At 42.0% G+C, this 23644-nt stretch overlaps 1 protein-coding gene across 6 annotated transcripts in view; it reads right to left on the reverse strand.

Annotated features, from left to right (window-relative positions):
• Window positions 1-23644, reverse strand: part of STK39 (serine/threonine kinase 39) — a 324725-nt gene that overhangs the window by 129785 nt on the left and 171296 nt on the right. For 5 of the 6 annotated variants that reach the window (XM_045033904.1, XM_023259427.2, XM_045033901.1 and 2 more), the window contains 3 exons: window positions 9956-10078; window positions 9828-9857; window positions 781-843 (listed from right to left, as the gene is read on the reverse strand). In XM_045033904.1, coding sequence (XP_044889839.1) covers window positions 781-843; window positions 9828-9857; window positions 9956-10078 — 216 coding nt within the window. Of the gene's footprint in view, window positions 1-780; window positions 870-9827; window positions 9858-9955; window positions 10079-23644 lie in introns of all 6 variants that reach the window. The other variant, XR_006583266.1, reaches the window with a different exon arrangement.

Here is a 23644-nt window from a genome sequence, read left to right on the forward strand (position 1 = left end):
AACCATGAAATTCCATTATTCTCTCCTCAGTATACAGCTGTTTTCATAAAACACACATCAGGTAGGATAAAAATGAATTTATCAACGGATGTGCAGATTTGGGGGACAAAGTTGTGATCCTAAGGCTGATGATGCTTGATAGTATAATGACTTTGAAAGCGAAAGGGCTTGCTTACTAATTATACAGTGAAACCAGAATGGGGGTCTGCACTCTGCTTCTATGTCCATGTTCCCACCCCTGCACTGCTCAGCACCCTTCATCAGCACCCAACACGACTCACGGCGCATGTTTTCCATCATGTAACTTTTAGTATAAATGCATTTCACAGTCAGTGGACTTCCATTTTTACAAGGCAAGTTGTAGAGATAAATTGGCCCATAAAATTCAATGATAAAAGAATTATGAAAACAGGTTATAAAAATCCAACCAGAAGCCAAAAAAAAAAGTATCAATTAATTATACTGTTTTATAGCTAGAGTCTAACCGAATGGGGAGTCATTTTCTTTCCTTATCTTATTTCACACAGTACCAACAATTTCAGAAGCAGTCTGGTAATCAATCCTTGCTCTTGAACCTATCATTTAAAGGTTGGGGGTCCTGAAAATCATGGTCAATAGTAACAGTACTCTCTTCTCCATACCTATTAAAAAAAGAGAGAGTTTACAAGCCTCCGGTTCTGATGGATTACCCCGAAACTGTCTATCTTCCTAAAATGTTGGTTTTTCTAAAAATAGGTCTACAAATCACCTCAAACATAAAGGACTGGTGGAGAAACATACCTGAGGATCCTGCACAGAAAGGGACCGTATTTGCTCGGGTATACTGCTGGCATTCACCGCCATCTGTTAAGAGAGCCACTGTTACAGCACTTAAGGAAACCAAAATGAGACATTAAGGTCAGTGTGGTTACATTAAGTCCCACCTATCAGAGACAATTTTACATAAGTAATTTTAAAGCAGTTATTCCCCAAGTGTTGTCCTTTGATGATGTGTATTGGAATCACCCAGGACGCGTGATTAAGATTCCTGGGTCCACCTAGCCTAGGATTCAGAATTTCAGGGAGACGGGAGAGAATGGGTATCTTTAACAAGTGCCCTGGGTGATCCTCCTGATGTTTTCAGAGAGCCACTGAGCTAAAGTGAAAAGGCATGGACTACTGGATATTTTAAATTTGATAAATTTGGTAACAGAAAGATGCTCTAGGATCATTTTTTTCTTGTCACACAATTTCTATAGGTCTTGTATCTATATGACATAGTCCAACGTTAAAGTTCCCCAATGAAAGGATATTAGGATAGTAACCTTTAATCATCATTTAACCTTTAATCATTACTTTGACTAATGAATGATTTATTTACTGGATTAAGAAACATACATAAGTAATTGGACTTTTAAAACACATTTCCCCAAAGGAAAAGTCAGAACGACAGGTTATGTTTTTTCCTCAAGGTTGGAAATCCAACCCTAATGTGATACCAAAAGTATTTCTGAGCCCTACTTTCTGTGAACTCTGCCCTTGAACAAAACTTGAAAGACCAGAAAATAAAACTAGAAGAGGAACAGCAATGAAAATGAAAAAAAAAAAACAAAAAACAACAAAAAAAAACATATTATTTTCTAAGCTTACTATCAATTCTAAAACAATCAGAAGTCATCAGAAATTTTTTGCAGCAAGTTTTCTAAAGTTTAAGACATGAAATTGTTACTCTGTGCTTCCTCAAAATTGTTGTGCTTCATCACAATATTAGTGATGAAGTCATAGGCGGAAGTGTACTAATGTCTGCAGTTTACTTTGAGATGCATCAGAAAATGAAGACGCACTGATGAATGAATAGATGTGCACATGATAAACCAAGTATAGTAATGGTAGGATCTAAATGTAGGTACATAGATGTTTGCTGTAAAATACTTCTTTTTTTTTTAATTGTTTTTTAATGTTTATTTATTTCTGAGACAGAGAGAGACAGAGCATGAGTGGGGGAGGGGCAGAGAGAGAGGGAGACACAGAATCGGAAACAGGCTCCAGGCTCTGAGCCATCAGCCCAGAGTCTGACGCGGGGCTCGAACTCACGGACTGCGAGACCGTGACCTGGCTGAAGTCGGACGCTTAACCGACTGCGCCACCCAGGCGCCCCTGTAAAATACTTCTAATATTGCTGTATTTTTGAAAATTTTCATAAAATGTTGGGGGAATATGACAGTGTAAGAAGAACAACCAACCTGTATTCTTTAACCAGCCAGAGGACCTGGGCCTACACCAAATCATCTTTTGTGAAGAATCTTTCAGGCTGACTGATCCCATCATCTCACTTAAGGTTTGAGATACAACCAAAAGCCACATCAGCACTTACAGAATATCCCACCTCTAGTCCAGGGACCACTGTAAACTGAAAAAACCTTACTGGCATTTACTAGAGATGAAAACTTGTCTTCCTCCGTGGGAGGTCCCATCTCCTGCCCTGCTCCCTTATTCCTGGGCCATCATCAGGAAGGAGAGCTAGTTACCTGCACTGGGGACTGGATCCCCAAGCACCCTGTTGCAACCTCACTCTGTAGGTGTAATCCTGCATCTAATGAAGGGACCAGCCTCTGACTCTCACTGGTGCACAAGCAATCTGGGTGATTCCTCAGGAAAATATGAAGAGATGCACAAGAGGGATGGAGAGGGAAGTTCCCTGTACAAAACACCTTCTTTCACAACCAACTAGAATCCTCCAAATTTCACCATTATGGACCTAATTCTATCAGTTCAGCTTATTTATGCCCTCTGGGGCAAATTTTTTTCTTTTTGTTTTTTTTTCTTTTTTCTTTTTGAGAGAGGGTGCTAGCCAAGGAGAGGGAAAGAGGGAGAGAGAGAGACAGAGAATCTTTTTTTTTTTTTAATTTTTCACGTTTATTTACTTTTGAGACAGAGAGAGAGACACAGCATGAACAGGGGAGGGTCAGAGAGAGAGGGAGACACAGAATCTGAAACAGGCTCCAGGCTCTGAGCTGTCAGCACAGAGCCCGACGCAGGGCTCGAACTCACGGACCGCGAGATCATGACCTGAGCCGAAGTCGGCCGCTTAACCGACTGAGCCACCCAGGCGCCCCTTGAGAGACAGAGAATCTTAAGCAGACTCCCTGCTCAGAGTGGAGCCTGACATGGCATTCAATCCCACAACCTGGGATCCTGACCTGAGCTGAAATCGAGAGTTGGATGCTCAACCAACTGAGCCACCCAGGCGCCCCAATGGGCATACATTTTTAATTATAAAAGCTTACAAGAAAGCCAACATATTAAACAGGTGTTATTCATCACAGTATAATATAAATTTGCTTGCTGGAATTTTTTTTTTTTGGCTTTTTTTTTTTTTTTTTTTTGCTATAAGAAGTGCATTCAAGGGAAGCCTGGGTGGCTGGGTTGGTTAAGCATCTGACTTGATTTCGGCTCAGGTCATGATCTTGAGCCCCATGCCAGGCTCTGCACTGACAGCATGGAGCCTGCTTGGGATTCTCTCCCTCTCCCTCTCTTCCTCTGTCCCTCCCCTGCTCAAGCTCTCTCTCAAAATAAATAAATAAACATTAAAAATCAAAAGAACTGCATTTGAGAGAATGGGTGTTTTGATAGGAAGGGAAGAGGAAAAGAACAGATTAATGGTGGACACCACCCTGGAAACAGGCCTCTGAAACTGGGTAAAAGAGAGGCAAAGATCCCAGAATAGGGAAAAGAAAGGGACAATGTCTGCTAATTTTCCACAGAGCTCTGCTTAATCTTCTCATTTTCTATTTTTAAAAATACTGTGGCTAAATGCAGTGTGTTATCCTGGATTGGATCCTGAGACAAAAAAAGGATTTTAGTACACAAACTAGTGAAATATGAATACAGTCTGAGGTTAGTTGATAATAATGTAACACTTTTGCTTCTTAGTTGTGACAAAAGTACCAGGGTCACATAAGAATTTAACAGTGGGAGATCCTGGGTGAAGAGTGTATGGGAACATTGTATCATCTTTGCACTTTTTCTTGCAATCTAAAATTATTACAAAATAGAAGGTTATTTTCAGAAATACAGAAAGATTTCTGATCACAAATCTAGCTTTTATCACAAAAAAGTCAGAAAGCCAGTCATTTAAAATAAGAACATCTTTTGGAAAATGGTGGCATAAAGGTATCAAGTTAAAGCTATCTGTGATGACAAGGCTAAGTATAATAAATCTGGAGGGAGAAAGCAAATCTTTGCCTCCATCTACAAATGGATATAAAACAAACACGTATCAGAGCTGACAGGCATTTGGAAAACACAATGTCATCAGAAATACATTTAAAAAGCTGAAGGCAGTTTTAGCAATCAGGTAACAGCAATGAGTAAACACAAGCAATAAATTTAGCTTCCGCATTGTGACTAATCGCTATAAAATTAACTCAACCTAAACCCTCACCAAATTTCTTTTCTCCTCAGAACAAAATATCACAGGAAACAACATTTTCACAACTAACCTAGCCTCAATTCTGTAACAGAATTCTTCAATATGTCTCTCATGGGCTAGAGAGGGCCTAAGTCAACAAACCTTCCACCTGCCTTCATTACACCTGATTAAATAAGGACAACTTCTCCAAGGGGGCTCTGAATCATCTTTCATAGTTTTTTCTCTTCTCCCCCTCTCTCTTTTCTTCTTGACATTTCTGATAGACAGATATTTGAAGCAAATCTTCAGAAATTTTGAGCACACAATCTTCTCGGATTTCAGTGTGGACTTTGGGATTCAGAGCAATTGGTGTGGTTTTCCTAGCCAGTGGTTTTTGATCCTAGCCATGTATCAATCACATGAGCAGCTTTCTGAAAACCAGACTTGCCTGGACCTCAGCCCCAACTACCAAATCATAATTTGAGGGCTAGTTCTGGGCATCTGCATTTTTAAAGCTTTCAGCTTTTCTGATGTGAATCTAGGGTTACAAACCATATGTTTTCATGCCACCTAACAGAGGGGCTGTGCTAAAAAGAATGCTTCTTTAGTAGAAGCCTTAGCAAATGTCTCCCTTGGTTAAAGGAAACCCAAATGAAGTGTGAATGTAAAGATAAAGGCATTTTTACTTTTATGTAGAAAATGAGGATATAAGGCAAAATTGATTTTAAAAGATTATAAAACATGTATCGATTATTTTCAGAATCTGACAAAAACAGATTCCCAAATCACTGGTCAAAAAAGATCAATAATGAGATAATAAATGAAGGTTTTACAAAAGCTAGGATGGCAAATAGGAAACCCCCCACATGAGGAAGCCAGTCTTGCAAATACTACTCCCGACCCCTACCTCCAAAGCGATGAGAAGTTTCTAGAGAGCAGGGCTCTCTGCCTTGTTTTTGTGTAATTCCCACAATGGTACAGTACTTAGCACTGCTTCATGTAAAAAATCAAGCACAGATTAAGTATTTGCTCCATTAACTTCATTATTAATATTACTGTTGCATTATTAACATGAAGTTCTACCACTGGCTTCCACATCCAAGTGGAATACAATAATAAATAAATGAAATGAGCATGAATTACCTACTTATAAAAAACTATGAATTACTGGCAGGTCATAACTAATACCTTGCAAGGCTACTTCTAAAATGTCCAGTTAGGAACATAGGAGGACCAGCTTTGAAATGGGTTGGGCTATGAACCTCAAGATGAGCAGTACAACTCTAGAACTTTACAGGTTACACTGGAAATTTTCTTTCGGATTTAGGAGGATCTCCTGGTACAGCCCAATACCAAGCACATCTTCCCAAGGCCCCCCTGACAAACACCCCACCCTGGCCTTCTTAATCTTCTCCAACAAACCCTGTAATACCTGGATATTCTGCCTTATACCTTCCTAGGGAAGCCAAATAGCCCTTTACAAATTAAGCATTTCTACAGCACCCCTTCTTTTATTGGACTATCTTCCTCTGTCTGAATGTAACTACTAAGTAAAGCTACCTTCTCTGAACTTCAGCTCAATGAAATGGCATCTTTGGATTTCTCTGCTCACTTCTGACCTACTCATAAATACGATATGCTTCTTCAGGCACCTGTTTAATGGTTACTTCAGTGTGTGGGTATTCACGTCACCAACGAACATGGAGAGAGCGTCTACTAGATGCAAAGGGAACATAAATATGAATAAAATACTAGCCCAGTCTTCCAGTAGCTTCCAGTCAGCCAAGGAAATAAACTGTGATTTAAATGATGAGCATTCTCGAAAAGCTTATCAAAATGTAAACACTGGCATTTAAACGTGCCACTTGGCACAGATAAGCATTTTCACCCTCAAAGATGTTTAAAGGTATAAGGTACACTGTCAGAGGCTATATAAATTGGTGCTGCTTTTTTTTAGTCTCAGCTTTACAGAGATATAATTGGCAAATAAAAATGTAAGATATTTAAAGTGGTTTAGCTTTTTTTTTTTTTTAATTTTTTTTTTTTAACTTTTATTTATTTTTGGGACAGAGAGAGACAGAGCATGAACGGGGGAGGGGCAGAGAGAGAGGGAGACACAGAATCGGAAGCAGGCTCCAGGCTCTGAGCCATCAGCCCAGAACCTGACGCGGGGCTGGAACTCACGGACCGCGAGATCGTGACCTGGCTGAAGTTGGACGCTTAACCGACTGCGCCACCCAGGCGCCCCATAAAGTGGTTTAGCTTTTGATAGCAGCTATTGAAAAATCCAAAACCAGATTTTGTCAAACGAAAACCCACGGTTCTTTAAATTCTTTAAAATGCTTAACCTGCACATGTGCTCCTTAAAATGCGTACACAAAATGTTAATGGAATGCGGTTTATAATAGTCGCCTAAATGTTCACAAAGTTAGTGGTTAAATAAACCACTTCAGTCCATCCAAGGTAATAGTATTCTGCAGTTAAAATAGAGGCAGATCTGCAACAACTAACATGGAAAGATATTCCAAGATTTAAGGCAAGTTGCAAAAACCAGAAAGACATTTTTGTGGAATCACCGTGTTGCACACCTGAAATGAACAGAAAGCTGCATCAACTATACTTCAATAAAAAAATAAATTTATGGCTTTTATGATCCCATTCACACTTTTAATATGATATGGGTTTCTTTATTTACATATTTATATGTAAATGAGAAGAAAAAAGTCTGGAAGAAAATACTGTAAACTGAAAACCTCTATGGAAAGAAGGAACAGTCACAGGGGCAGGAGAGGTAGCAAAATAAAAGTGGCTCTTCGGGATTTTTTGTTTAGTTCTTCCACACATTTTACAAGTCTTTGTGTCCCTTTCAATAAAGCCTACCCTGACCAACCCATTTAAGAATCACAGTCCCTTAACACACTCCCTGTACTTTCCACACCGTTCTATTTTCTCCCCATTGCCCGTACTCCACTGTAACAAACCACATAATGTACTGATTTATAAAGTCTGTCGCTTGTTTTTTACTTGCTCCTATCAAAATGTAAGTGTCACAATGGGGCACCTGGGTGGCTCAGTCCAGTAAGCATCTGACTCCTGATTTCAGCTCAGGTCATGATCACACGGTTTGTGAGCTCAAGCCCTGCATCAGGCTCTGTGCTGACAGCGCGGAGCCTGCTTGGGATTCTCTCTCTCTCCCTCTCTCTCTGCCCCTCCCCTGCTCACCCTCACTCTCTGTCTCAAAATAAATAAATAAAATAAAATTTAAAAAATGTAAGTGCCACAAGGACAGGGATTTCATGGTTTTTTTTTTTGTTTTGTTTTGTTTTTTTACTGTTGTATTCCCAACACCTCCTAAAACAGTGTGCACAGTAGGTATATATATGTGCATGTGTGCATACATTTGTTGCCTATTTACATATTCAACAGTTCTAATTCCCTTTGTAATAGATAAATACGTTTTGCTTCACTTACACAAAAAGTGAATTTGGGTGGTTGGCAAGACGGGGCTACTTTAATTAAAAAGCTGAAAGGACAGAGCAACCATCACTGTATCTGCCCTTAACACAGTTCAGGATACTGAAATGCCAGCTACTGAAATGTGAAAAACAAAAAAGATAACAAAACAAAACAAATGGCCTGAGAAGCCGTGCAATAGCAGGTGGGGCTGATTATTCCTAAAATTTGGTGAAAGTGTTCACATTCAAAGACATGAACCTTTCACAAAAGTAAGGTTTCATGTTTCCTCAATTATAAACTCATACGGGAACAGACGTATATCACTGGGAAATCAAATTAGTCTAGACACGGCGAAGTGTCTAACACTTTTAAATCCCACCCAAGAAGGTCGACAGTGATGACTGACAGCATGCTATACATTACTCTCTTTCCTGTCTATGCAGAAAACATTCTTGCCAAAAAGATACTGCTAATATCCACATAACAGATCAGTTATCAAAGCAACTTCAACAAGCACATAGGAGGATACTGTCACAATAAACTTCACAAATCCTCAAGAGGAAGGACCCACAACCCTCAGTCTGTACCAGGTTAAGGCAGGACTCAGTGAAAACATGCCAATAAAGACGTCCTGTGGTGAACCAAAATGAATGCTTTCTGAATCATGATGCTACCCGAAATCACATTATTTTGTTCTATTTCTAAGCAGGACTGACACTTTTAGTTAGAGACACTCCAGGAAAGAGACGAAAAACCTTGACTCTGCACTTCACTGTAGGTAAAACAGCAGAGTGGGCAGAAGAGGGCAGAGTGCGCGATACCTGGTTAAGATGGTTCTAGAAACCAGCACATGTGTGTGGCCAATGGGTCCTATTGTGGAAGTCCTCACCATCATTTGTAACAGAGGGAGATAACTTCCTTGACAAACCTTATCTTTTATATACAAAATGACAAGATGAATTCCTATGATCAACACAGGAAGAAACAGGAACTGAAGGACAGTTACCAGTGGGAGGTAGGCAGACTGAGAAACCCCTAGTCAAGGCCTATCGGTGGGGCATGAAGAATGGACAGACCAGAGGGAAGGGAGAATGACAGGGAAACAATAGATTGTAGCTCGGATGTACTCTTCTCAGAAAGTCCAGCTGGCCCCTTGTAGTGGAATCTAAGATTTACTTCACTTCATCAAAAGGAAGCATCTGCTAATTAAAACAAAAGAAAAAGTTGGGATGGATATCATCTGTATCCCAAAGTCTTCGGTTTCCTTAATGAGAATTTATCAAGGTACACATTAATTACTAGGTCTGTAAAATATTTGGAGCTATTTAAATATGCTCGAATTTTCTCTAGGAAAATTAGCAAGTCTTCTGAACTATAGTCATCATTAGACATTAGCATTAGGATAATTAACCAGATGGAAGAAGTAAAGTTAATCAAAAGGTGACCAGTTCTCAAAGGGAAGCTGATCAGAGTGTGTCCTGCCTACTAAGTTACCCACTAGATTGTAAAGCACACTCAACCTAGAGCCTCCCACCATTTTAATTATCTGCTTTACTGTAAACCAAAAATCTAGAAGAGACTTTGCCCGAATGCCTATTATGTTTTCTACATGACAGTAATATCAAGAGTTGAGATCAACTAAGCTGAGCACTCAGTGGGTGCTTCGTGTGCATGATTTTATCAAATGCTCACAGCAACTTAAAAGTAGTGTGATTGGTCATTACCATCTAACAGAGGAGGAAACTGAGGCTCAGAGAGTAAAACAATCGGCCCCAAGTTACAAAGACCAAAAGTAACTCAGACAGTATCAGGACCTGCAAAGTCTACATGCCTTTTCTTTTCTGCTACTCCGTGAGGACGAAATTTTGATGTCTCCTCCCCAAATGGATCATACTCTGATACTGCAAGGGGGAGGGGGGCTCGTGGGAGGGGGGGATGGTGAGGTGGCAAAAAAATGTTAAAATAAATCACCACCACTCACCTCTGGATTTTCTTCTTTTACTCTTCGGGACTGTAAAACAATTGCATATCCATTAATACGTGCACACACAAAATGCCACAAACATAAAATTGTGCACAGGCTAGCTCACCATCGTCAACATCACTTACCTTTTCTTGAGAAAAAGCGGCCTTCCCTTCTTCACTTTTCTCGTCCATCTCGTCGTCACTCCACTCCCAGTCACCGTCCTCGGTTTTATGAAGGTGACCGCTTGACCCAGGAACTCTTCTCACCTGAATCAAAACACACCCGCCCAGATTTTTCACTAGCAGAACGTGAACAGTGCTCGCTGGTGCTGCTAGTTGGGTCGCACAGCACACACACCTACGCTGGAAATACCTTGAGTGGTTACGAATTCAGGCAGAGCAGTTAATACCCCAAAAAGACTACATAGCCCGCAGACTCCCACACTCATCCTCTTTCCAAAGATACTGTGTTCTCGAAACGCATTACTATACACCAAGAGCAAAATATTTTGGAAGAATACCACGTGCGTCAGCCACAGGGATCAAATCCATCTTTCCCTTTTGCTTCATTTAATACTTTGTTAGTTACTACACACTAAAGGCCATGTGATCGGCTTCAAGACTGCCTAAGGAAATGCAAGCAAGCAACAGACTGCTGACAGAGGGAAGGCAAGGGAGTCAGGCAGCCTAATGAAACACCTCAGTCTAGGACTGATCAGCAATCTAAAGCCTCCATCAAAAAAGCAAATACCCTTTTGTTGCCACCTTGCTCTTTGTCAGAACCTGACATCACACTTGTTTTCCCAAGATTCTGCTCAACCTACCTGAGCAAAACGAAACAGCATCAGACTATTCTTAACAACCTTGTAACACTTTTGAGACTTGGGGGATTGCTAGAAACATGGCAAGATAAACAGCAGCCATGCCGGATCATCCAAACAGGTTATAACAGTCTTCTGCAAGGATTTCAAGTTTATTTGAACTTGTGATTAGAGATGTAGATGTGATTCAGGGGTATTTTCTTCAAATGCCTGTGTGGTTGAAAAAGCAAAACTTTTAAAAGGACAGGATGACTGCGAATGATGAGCCTCTGACCAAAGTAATTTGCGCTAAAAAAACAGATTCAGGTGTAACTGAACAAAGCAATGTAGCAGCGAACATGTGAACGTAACAGCCAGTGAGTGATCCACTGATTCAGAGGAACTTCAAGGGGAGAGGGACCCTGGATAGGGTCTAGTCCAACCCCCTCAATTTACAGATGAGGAAATGAAGACCCAGGCCTGGAAAGTGATGGAAGATAGAAGATCACAAGGCTAGAGGGACAAAATTAAGGCAAAAATAAAAGCCCTCAGATTCCCATTCAAATGCAAATCTTATGCCACTGAATGGTAACCGTGAAACTGAAGTTGTCTAAAAACATCCTGCGAAGACTTTGAAAGACTTATGATGTGAAGAAAGACTAATTTCCGTAATACAAACTAGTTGGTTATATCATGGTAGCCTCATTAATCCTGAGGGAAATGCCACAGACCTTAAATGTAAAGTAACTATTTACACACGTTTGATCAATGTCAATTCATAATCAAAACAGACTCGGGGTTGGGTCTGACTTAAAGGAATTATCCTGTGGAATCTGTAAAAGCAAGCCTGACCACTTGGTCTAGAAGACCTGAACTCCAGGATGGAAAGTTCAAAAGTAAAAAGTTCTTATTTATAAGTAAAACAGTTATGCTTAATGGGGGGGGGGGGGGAAGCTTCTCTCCACTCCAAAAAAACGAATTCGAATTTGAAACAACCCCTTCTGTGTTTGACATAAGATATTTTTTCCATTTGCATATTCTGATCATTGGAAATGACCTATTCTAATGATAATGCTTTATAGATGCTGGCAAAGTACCGTATGGAAAAAATGCTGAAACTCACTTCAACACTTTCAGAACAGACTGCTCTTTAAAACTACAAAGAAATGGGTAGGGGAAGAGAAAATGATTTTCTATTGACATATACAGTCAAATTATTTTCTTAGCAATACTAATCATGATGATAGTACAGGAAAATCTGTTAATGACTACGTTAAAAGAAAGAATGTAAAGCCACATCTATCACAAAACATACTATTAACTAAGAAGTGAGAAAACAAGGAAAACTGTTATCAGAAATAGAACACAACTCTACCTTTACTGAAACTGCAATAATGAAGCACAGTTCACAAATTGGTATTCTTCAAGTACCTAATACTTAAGAGGTTATGCTAAGGAAATCCCTCCAACAGCAGAGATAGTACAGCTTTACATCTTAAAACTTCGTTTATGCCCCTTTTTCCTCTCTGTTTACAAGATCTGTCAACAGTTTTGTTTCCACAGGCAGGATCCAACCACAGACAATAAAATGGGCATCTTCTTTTAGAACCCAGGCTGTCTCCCTCCTAGTTTTATTTGCCGGAAGAGAGACAAAGAAAATGTCTAAGATGATAACCTCAGACATTGAGGGAAATGGCGGCATCGGCCTTTAAGTCATAAATATTGAACAAACAAATGTAGAAATTAAGACAAAAACATTATAAAACCTATGTAGCATAAAATACTGGTACAGGAGTAGGAAGAATAAGAATACAGATTTGTAATGAGCCTTTCCTGGTTTCCTGAAAGGAAAAGAACTTGCAACATCATTTCAAACCCAGGTTTCATGGTATCTTTATGGGACATTGATCTACACTGAAGAGACCAGGAAGCAATTCCAGGAAGCTACATCCTTGCAGGGAGTTTGCAGGGACTACAACCAACAACTTCTACCTTCCAAAGTCAAGGCAACTACGTTTCACATAGTTTAACAAACGGGGTTCTTATTTAGGAACTGAAGAATACTCTACCAACTAAAAATTTCAAAACAAAACAAAACAAAAAAGATGTGTAAAGGCTTCTGTCCTTCCCCATCGTCCACAATGACAAGGATGGGAGTTATTCATCCTCAGAATCTGGATTGCATTACTGCTGCATTGTTCTCGTTCTGTTACATAATTTGATCATCTAATAAAGCCAAGAGGTGGTAGCTGAGGCTTAAACAAAAGAATCCGATACTTCTCAGAGAAATGGGCTCAGTCATAAGCTCACAAATTCCTCAGGCCCAGCAATAAGTTAGAGAAAGTTTTACAGGCAGCGACATTCAGTCCCAAGACTGGGAATAAAATACAATTGAGCAGTTCCACCCGCACGTCATACCTCTGAAGAGGAGAGTAGTATTTTCTTCCCTTTCTCGAAACTGCGTCTTTATGAAAATCCATTTTTACAAAATGAACTGAAGTTCTGATTCCCACCAGAAAAGAAGTCAGGTTCAGACGCGCAGAGGAACAGTGTGGTCTCGGGCTATGTCTGGTAGCCACAGGGTCACGTGTCCAAAGCAGAGCGGGGATGAAGCAGCCACGAGTAGGGAAAGGAGGCAACAAGGGGGAAGTCACTGGAGGGGTCTCTCTGGTCTTCCCAGGGGTGCCCCTCTGAACAGGAGCTTTTCATACATATCAGGACCCAGGATCTCTGGACAACATCCCAGGTGGCCAGCTGGCCCCTGACACCAGAACAGGAAGCAAGGTATGAAAGACAGTAGAAGACAGCCAGCAGGTAAGCTCTCCATACAGGGTGTTAAAACATGTTAGAAATTAAAGTGTGTTTCTCTAACAAAGGATGAATGTGACCCAAAGAGAAAGTGACCAAAATTTAGCAGAATTTGTCCGATCCTGCCTGGCGCCTCTTTCCGAGGCACTTGCCAGCTGCCTTCCACAGCTACATTAACTTCTCCCTGGAGGCAGGATTTCAGCGGCTCCTCGGCATGATTTCCCCACCAACAGGAATCCTGTGCTCCACTTCTCCACCTGTCAAACGTGTAATCTGACCACAGCCTGAACCCAAGTGATCCAGACATGGTAGAAAGCAAGTAACTTTTCCTTTATCAGGCATTGTACTGACCAGAGTGTAAAAAAAAAAAAAATGTTTCTAATTAATTGCTGTTTACAATGTCCTTGAGACACTGCCAAGCAAACAAAAAGCCTTCTAAATCATCAAAAATAATGAATAAGATTAGACTCAGTAAGGTTTCAGCAGTGAATATTTTACTGTTCCCCTACTTCATACTCTGACATCGTCTCCTGTGACCTCTCTGACACCTCCATCCCCCACCTACCGCCTGGCCTCACTGTGCTCTCCAGCCCTCAGCCTTCCCCTGCCTCTTCTATCAGGCCCTCCTGGCTTCACCCCCACCTTATAAGATCTGGAGCCCACGGTGGACTCGGCTGACGCTGCACTTAGCACACCCCACCCTACACCCCCTCTGCCTCCTGTACAGATCACACCTGGGAGGAACGCGGGGTGGGGGGCTCACCAAACATCCTTCATCCCTGAGCGAATGGAGAATAGCCATGCTGCCTGGTGCCATTAGAGAGACTCTCTGGCCATGCCTAGGGGCATCAGTGCTGCCACAACCCAGCCACTCAAGGGCGGGGGCGGGGGAGTTCCTGGCCAAGCAGCAACAGCGTCACTGGAGAGCTTATTAGAAATGCTGCATGTTGGGCCCCACCCCAAACCCACTAAATCAGAACATGCCTTTTAGCAAGAGCTTCAGGTGATTCCTATTCTCACTCAGGTTGGAGAAGCACTGTCCTCATCACTGGTTGTTAGCCTACTCCCTCTCCCCAGCCCATACCAGCTGTTATTTATAGAAGAGAGTTACTACTACGCGCTGACAACTTGAAAGATATGAACTAACTTAATCTTCACGGTAGCCTTGTGAGTTGAGAATCATTTTACTCCCCCATTTTTTCTGAGGGAAAACCGAGGTGCAGGGAAGTGAAACACCTGGCTCAAGCCCATACAGCTGGAAGAGATGGTGCCAGGCTGGGGGACCAGGATCCTGACCCCAACTTTCTAGGCCCAGGCTCTGCTACTGTGGCTCACAGGGGAACCCCATCCTACCCAGCTCCGGTCATTTCAAACAGCTCCACCTGTCACCCTGGGCGCACCAAGTCCTTCCAGCCTATACCCAACACTTCTACAAGTTTCTGATCAGCTCCTTCACACTCTTCCTCCCTCTTTGCCTCTTTCCCTCCTGTGTGTAGGAAAATGGATCCCCCTTCCTTTAAAAGCCAATGCCTCCTGAGTGCTCATTTATCCATACACACATTCATTCCTTCAAAACACTTACAGCCAGGCCCTGCTTCTCCACATCCACCATGAACATGTTCAATTCTCTCCTAAACTTCTGCCCCAAGGGGGGATGGGCTCAGATTTCGCTTCTTCCAGGAGCAGTCACTCGGTCCCTCTCCCCTCTCACTGTCAACATTTTTCTGAAGACGGTCTCTAATTGCAGCCTTCGCTTGCTCAGCCCATCCTCACTCTTTAATCTCATACAAAATACTATCTGTCCCCAGCAGGCCACTCAAGCTGCCTCTCCCCTGCAAGATTTAGTGACTTCACACTTGTGTAATGTAACGCTCCTCCCTGTTGCCCTAATGTTATCTTGTAGACACAGCTGAATCCCATTCTTTTACTTCGTGCCCTCCCCAAATCTGTACAGCTTCTCCTTCTACTTTTCTCTGTCCTCCCGTCTCCTACTGTTCTTTGTTCCGTCTTTACCGCACACACGGCCTCCAGACACGGTCTCCTCCAGAGAGCACATGGTCCCCAGTGGCCTCCCCTCTCTCTAAGCTGATGACCTTGGAAACTTCGTCTCTCAGTCTTGTTTTTCGAATGCGTTGTAGGTTATGAATGTCCGATCAATTTCTAGTGAGCCATCTCCAACCCACTCACTAAGGCTCAACCCCCCAGCCTCATTTTGACACCTTTCCAGCATTACCTCCCTTAGTTCCTCCCTCTGTGCTGGAGCTGGCTCACGCTGACTCAGGAGAGCCCACTGTTAAAAATTTCAGGAAGTCTGCAAGATAGTTGACTTCACACTGGCTGTGTAAAGTTGGCCCCAGTAGAAGCACTCACTGACACAACAGAAACTGGAAAATAGAACAAATTAGGATTTGCATGCCATTAATGCAAAACTGCCAGAATGCCAGTTTTCAATGTTTACCAGCACACCGCTGGTGCAAAGACTCACCTTATGGGAACGTTATAAAATTGGACCAAGATGTTTGACATGAGCTTAGTAGTTACTTCTGGGAATAAATATTTTACGATGGCAAATATCTCAATTCTATTGCACAAGCCTCTCAAATTTGACCTTTGGAGACAACACACACAAATGGACTTTTACGTACCAAACCTATAACAATCGAGGTACAGTTGAGGGGGGCAACTATCTTCATATTACTCAAACTGATACGTATGGCCTGGGCTAACATTTCTTATGAAAGCATCATGAGGAAACACAGTGTGCTCCTCCACTTTTTAAAATGCAAAGTGACAACAGCAGACTCTGAAAAATTGTTTTAGATGATGCAACATTGGATCTGTGATGACTGATGCCAACACTACAAGTCGAGAGCCTAACTAACATTAAGACAAAGAAAGGAAAACAAATGATGTATTTTCCAAATAAAAATGTTTGGTATAATGTGTATTAACACAGTTACATAGAATTGTTAAGTTTCATTGGTAAGTATTTTGTTATTTCATCTATGTCCCTAAGTGTTCCTATATTCAAACTCATCAGAAAACTTGTTTGTTCTAATTTTTAGATTTGGAAACTAAAGTATCCCATTGTTTTCAAGTTACCTCTATTATTAGGAATTTCTGATAAATTCTGCAGACAGGATCTAGAATTTTGCACCTGATGGTTTTTCTACAAAAGGGGAAATACATATCCTTGCCGGTCAAAGCAGAGAATTAAGTTCTCAAACTTCCTGTAAATATTAATGTGACATAAATAAACATAAACATAAATGTCACTGGAAAATTATGTATTTTGTTCATAACAATTCGGAACCTTGATTATTTGGTAGAATAAGAGGGAAGTAAAATGTGAAAGATAGAAAAATACTAGTCTAACTTTACATTTCTGTTGGTACATTCCAACCCCAGAAGAATAAAAATACATAAATGTATTATTTCTAGTAAGCATCTCTCTACAGAAGTTGTCTATAGAAACTGTCTGCATTTGGCATTCACTGGATATTGGCCTAATACGGCACCTATTTCCTATAAATTGTCTCAAACACAAAATATTTAAAATAAATTTCCATTTGGGTTAAAATAAAACAACACTTCTGAAATTCTTTCCCCCTCCCCTGTCCCCCATCATCTGGGCCAAGGGGCACAGTCGAATAGAGTTCCTAACATGATGTCTCGCACATAATACTTAAGACATGATAGGTGCTGTTGGCATTGTTACATTTCATCTTCCTCACAACCCAAATCTATCAAATGTTACACTCTGCAAATTTCACTTCCTCCACTGCCACTGTGCTAGATCAGGTCCCCTCCCTCCCCGCCCCCCCCCCCCCCCCCCCGGCATTCAACATTATTTTTTTTTGTCTCTCCTATTAAAACAAACTGCTTATCAATATCCTGGCCAGTAACCTCCTGCCTATTTATCCTTCATATTTCCACTAGTCACACTAGCACTTTCTCAAAAAAACTGACAAGAACTCACTATTGCCTATGAGTCCAAATTCCTTAACATTCAAGTCTCTCCACACCCTAGCCCCAAAGTACCCGTCCAAGACTTCTTTCCCACCGTATCCCTTTAGACACCCCACAGTCCAGTTATATACAAATTACGTATTTTCACGAGTCCACCCTCTCATATGTGTATTACACACATGCCTTGGCCTGTATACACGATCTGTCCTTCTACACTCTTATCTCTTTTCTTCTAAGGCAAGAAGCTTCTGCCAATTCTCCCAAGGGGTATCTCTGCCTGCAACTGTATACTGTTCTATCCCATACTACACTTAATGGATGACATACTGAATTGTCCACTCCCTCAGGGCAGAGAGCTCGGCTCAGCCTTTTTAAAACACCACTTATTTATTCATTCAGTCAACAAAGTTTTATTAAATACCTATTCTGGTGGCAAGTTCTAGACAAAAGATAAATTGAATGTAAATCCACACCATGGAGTAGTTCACAATCCAGAGAGGTGACAGATATTTAAACTAATAACATCAATAAAATGTGAGCACTACAAGACTGACACCAGCGCTGTGGGACTGCAAAAGAGAGGACGGCATCCGCTGCGGGACCACGAGGAAGGCTGCTGGTGAAGGACGGCAAGAGCTCACTGGGCAGGGAAAGCAGAGACATCACTCCAGCAGGAGAGAAGGTAAGAACTTACCGAGTTCTGCTGACTCAGGTAACGTGGCTGGCTCACGAGGTCCTGGGGTCTAGGGGCTTGACTTTAAGGAAATGGCTAAGAATAAACCTGGAAAAAGCTGTGTGAAGAGCCTGTGCAGTAAGAAGGGCAAATTCAGAGGCCTACAGAAGCCAGGCAGGAAATGGAAAGCAGACCCTGTGAGGACTGGGTGGTCTGGAGAGGACCTCTCCCACCTACAGGGAGGGCCCAGCATTAGCTGACTGCAGCCACAGGAAGGGGGCCGCCAAGGGGCTGGATCTTCTCACTCTTCCAGAGAAGTAGATAATTTGGATTTTTATGTGAATGCTCCTGATTTTTTAAATGTTAACAAGTATGTCAAGAAAAAAAAAAAATTCCTCTGCACAGCCTAAAAACGATGTGTCTGTGGGATAAATCTGGCCTGTGCATTTGCACCCTCTGTTGTACACCAAGTCAGGGGGCTTGGAACTCAGATGGCGGCAAACAGAAGGCTTCTGAGTGGGCAGGGGGGAGAGAGAATGATCAAATCTGGATTCCTGAGAACAGAGCAGGAGAGGAACCAGGACTGGAGGGGGACAAAGGCCAGGAAGTAAACAGTACTGTTAATTGCTCTGGTTCCTACTGACCAGTGAGTAATGAATCGCCCTAAAAGCGAGGGACTTCAAGCCCTGTGGCAGGTGGCCTGTCCTCCTTGGGGGCTCCGTCCCCGCACAAGTGCATGGGCACCACTCTCAAAGCGAACACATGGGGACCCGGAGTCAGCAGAAGCCGGCCCTGATGCACAAAAACAGTGCATGATAATGAAACGACTGTTGTTTCAGGCAGGTTGACAGTGAGGACTTACAGGGAAGTGAGGACAGTGTTACTGGAAGCCGAAAGAACAAGAGGACCCCCGCTCCACAGTGACAGGGTCTGGCAGAGTTGCTACCTGCCATAATGTGGGAGATGGAAATGTACCCTAATGAACGCAGTGATCTAGCTAAGGAGATTTCCAAGCAGAACACTTAAAGTGACACCCGGCTTTAGCTCGCGGCCTATGATAAAATGTGAGCAGAGAGATATGAGCTAAGGAACACACTGTTACCTATAAAACCGTTCCTCATTCCCAGACTCTTCTGATGTCAAGCAATTCTCGAAATTAAGAAATGGCTTCCCAGCAAGGATCAAATCCAGGGTGTGGCTGTGTGACACTTTGTTGAGATTTCAGAAAGATCTAAGGCAATGCTCCCTAGACACTTTCAAACAGACCTAAGGCCTTCTAAGGATCTTACAGGAGCATACCTTATAGAAACTTGCATGAAATAACTCGGCTTCTAAGCCGTGGGTTAGACACCTTGTGGGTGTTGTCCCTCAGCAGTCTCAGGGGGAGCCTAAGGTAGACAATGTATCCTCAGACCTTGGCTCCCATCTAATGACACAAACCCATCAAGATTCACAGAAAATTCACAGTTTTTTAGATACCTGTACTATGAAATCACTGCCAAGTTCGACTAAAATAGCACAAAATGAAAGGAGCCTTCGGATCCCTCAAATTTATGGGCAGGAAGCAGTCTGAAAAGGCTACTGAGCTACAAATACTGGCCATTCTTATGGAAACAGCTGGCTTAAAGAGCACAACCCAGACCCCACACAACGACACAACAGGAACTGGTAACAGGGACCTGGCTAAATTCCAGGATCACCATGGGACCTGTGTGTGTCTCCTTCTTCCCCTATGGGGCAGGCCTTTAAAACGCCTGTCCTCCGGCTGTGTTTGGGTGTGTGTTCGGCAGGTAACTGGGAACAGCCCTCAAGGAACTGTACCTGTGGAAACTGGTCCCGAGCAGCCTCATTTGAATTCCCAGACCCGATTCAGATGACAAGGCCCTTGACTTTGAGCCTGAGCCTGAAACCCTAATGGGAAGAGAACTTCCAGAGGGTGCTGGAAGGGCAAAAACATATTTTGCACGTGGAAGAGATGTGAATTATTGCAGCCAGGGGGCAGACCGTGGCAGAATGTTTTTTCCAAAGATGCACACATCAATAGCTCCTGTGCCACGTGTTCTTCCAGAAGCTTGTCAGTCCACTATCAAGAGACGGAATCCAGTGCCCTGTCCTTAAATCTGGGTGGGTCTGTGCCTCACCTGTGGCCAACAGGACTAAGAGATGTAGCTTCCGGGGCCAGGTCAGAAAAAATGATGCAACTCCCATCTTGCTCACTGGAATCCTTGCAGCTGAGGCCTTTAGCCATCATGTAATTGGTCGGCCTGCCGAGAGGCCTCCATGCTGCCGGGCAGCCCAGACTGGCCTCATAATGAGAATGCCTGACTATCTGATTGCAGCTGCACAAGACCAGAAACCCCTGACCCACTGAAACTTAATAAAATGGCTGCTGTTGTCTTAAGCTGCTGAATTTAGGGTGATTTGTTACAAGGCAATAGATAACTAGAATAAGGATGGTGATAAGGTGATTTATTTAATTTCCATTTCTGTATACCTAGTGATTTTTGAAAATTAGTAGGTCATATCTGATGCCCCTTACCATGACAGGTTTTAACAGACTCCGCTACACTTTGCTTCTGGGTCAGTGTTTTCTGACTCTGGACATTCTGGGCCTCTGCACACTCAGATTTAAATTTATACTTACAAATTATTTCCATCACACCATGTTATTACTCATTAAAACACCAAATAGAAAAAAAATAGTCCTTTTCCATTAATCATAGATAAGTGGCTACAGCTAAATCTTAGACATTTTTGCCAGTAATTCACATTAACTTTTTTTTTTTTTTGACCTCTTGGAATTCAATGCTTATCTAGTTCTGCTAAAACTTGGCATTCCCTTTTCTTTCCCAAAATGTAAAAGGACAGAATAAAGGAATGAGAATATTAAAATGTTCTGCAGGCAATTAGAAAAAGTTCTAGAGAAACAAAGACTTTAATAATTCAATAATAACAATTCAAAACACTAGGCTAGTTCAGTGAAGGACACACTTGTAGCAACTTTCTTACAATGCTTTAACATTCTCCAATGTGAAAAGAATCAAATTTGATAAATGTTGCTCTTCAGATAATGATAATGGAATTTTGTAACTTTGGACAGCCAACATGAAAGGGCAAGGTCTTGAAAGAGAATGCTCTGGAAGCTGGGAGGGAGCTATTCCAAGGAAGCAGCACAGAACACAGAGAAACAATTAGATTTCTTACTCTGTTTCAGTCCTATCAAACCTCCAATATGGCATTTCCCCAAGTTAGGGTGACAAAGAACAATGACAACAGCTAGGAGCCAGGAAAGCAGCATCCAATTTTGCAACTATTGTCTTTGAGAATTAAAGCCCCTGCCGGAATAGGCGCCAAGCTGATCTGTAACTTTAGCTAATAAAGAAAACAATGGGAACGTTCTATCCTGGTAAGACAAATAACACAGATGCGAAAACACACTTCATGTAAAACCAAAGGGGGAAAAAAAGAGAGAGAGAGAGAGAAAATAAATGGCTGGCACTGGAGCAGAAGGGAACTGCTCTGGGTACAGCAGTAAGTTACAAAGTTAACTTAATTGTAGGAGGGGCAGAAATGAGAAAGAAGAGCCTGCAGCCAAGTGAATGTAGCTCCAGGCAGGCAGCACCACTGACTTCTAGAACCAGAAGAATTCTAACAAGCAACAGAGAATCACTGTGATGGCCAGTTTTAAGGGTCAACTTGGCCATGCTACAGCCCACAGCTATTCAATCAAATGCTAACCTAGGCACTGTGGTGAAGGCATTTAGCAGAAGGCCTCACAATATGGCCTCTGTGACATTCTAGGTGGGCTTGACTGAATCCGTTGAAAGGTTTTAACTGCTGAGCCAAAGCTTCTCTGAAGAAGACATTCCACTTGTCTAGAACGGCTTCAGCCAAGCCTGAGAATTTGGGCTTCCCCTTCTTGATGGCCTGCCCTATGGATAGGAGACTTGCCTAGCCTGCCCACATAATCACAAAACCCTTGCAGGAAATCTCTTTACGTGTCCCCTACTGGCTCTGTTTCTCTGGTTGAAATCGAACTCACACACACTAAACCTAGCAGCCTCCTCATACTGAAAAACAAAAGCCAAGGTAGCTAGCAGAATAGCAATACCAATAACAGCAGCCAGTGGGTTTTGGACTTATGTTACTGTTTCCAAATGAAATACAACGAGAGTTGAACAAATAGGACAATAAAACAAAAAAATAACTAAGATGATGTGAACTACCATCACTTCATACACACTAGATTCTTACCTTGTAAAAACACCCAACATAAAGATTAGGGTTGAGTTGCCGGTGAAACACGCCTCAGGTTGCCTCTGAGTAATACAATCAACAGCACCATCTTGACAATGTCCGGGCAACAACTACATCTGCGTAGGGTATAATCACCCGTGGAAAATACCCAAATGGACTGAGTTTTACAGACTCAGTCACTCTTCCACAGAATGTGAGAACCTCTGTAATATTATAATCTCACTAAGATGCCTGGTTTTAAAAATAGTCACATTCACCAGAACACCTTAGAACAACTTTCAGATGTCAGTACCAAAGAATTCCTTCATAAAAATCATTATTAACTTCCCTAAAGGTTGTGTTTTAGCTATTAACTCAGTTTATAATTCCCGGTTAAGTGTCAGCAACAGGTTCTCTGAAAAAGAAGGCCCCTACGTAGATTTGCAGCATGCTCTCCACTACCAAGGGCCAAGTCTCATCACCTGGAGACACAGAACACGGCTCTTCCGTAGAAAATGAAAGCACTGGCAAACAGCTGCCGTCCCTGTTGGCCGCCTGGCAGAGCTTTACAGTTTGTTTATCATGGCGTGGAGCTCAAACGGAGTCACATTTATTCTTTCCGGTCCTGAGACCAATACAACATCTGTATTATGGAATAGTATGCAGCTAATAATAGGTATCAAGTAGATCAACAAAACACACAAAGCGGAAAAAGCTAGCGGGGAACAAAGCATTCATCACTGTTTAACATGAAATTAAGGGAGTACATTTGTATGTGCTCAGAGCACTTCTGAAAGGGTTTACAGGACTTAGCGATGGCTTGTAGGATGAGAGAGAGATTTCTTTTTCACTAAGTTGTACACTTTAAGAAACCCCAATAAATAATAATAATAATAATAATAATAATAATATCCTTCTCCCCATGGCTAGTTCTGAACTAAATTAGAAATAAGACCAATAAGTATAGAGAGGTCAAAACATTGCCCTTACTCCTTTTAAAGGTAATATTTAAGAATGTGGCTTAAATGTTGAGCCAGCCACCTCCCTTGATGAACTGACCCTCGATTAGGTAAGACTTACCTATCCAGTCCTCAGCAAAGATAGTCACCACATTCCTCCCTCACAGCAGGGCCACAGTGACCTGACTGAGCACCTCTCTCTGTGAGCAGGCCAGTGCCAGTAGAAAGGGAAGGGAAGGGGCTGGGCCACACAGCTGATTTCTCCTTTCAAACTCACCAATCAGGTAAGTCACTGGGCAGAGAAAGGCCCAGAATGCTTTGCTGAAGGAGTATCAGTGAAGAAGACATATTCATTCCCTCTGCCTGCCACCCAGTATATCCTTTTGCG

This window comes from Felis catus, chromosome C1 (genome assembly GCF_018350175.1).
Source record: "Felis catus isolate Fca126 chromosome C1, F.catus_Fca126_mat1.0, whole genome shotgun sequence".
Taxonomy (NCBI): Eukaryota; Metazoa; Chordata; class Mammalia; order Carnivora; family Felidae; genus Felis; species Felis catus.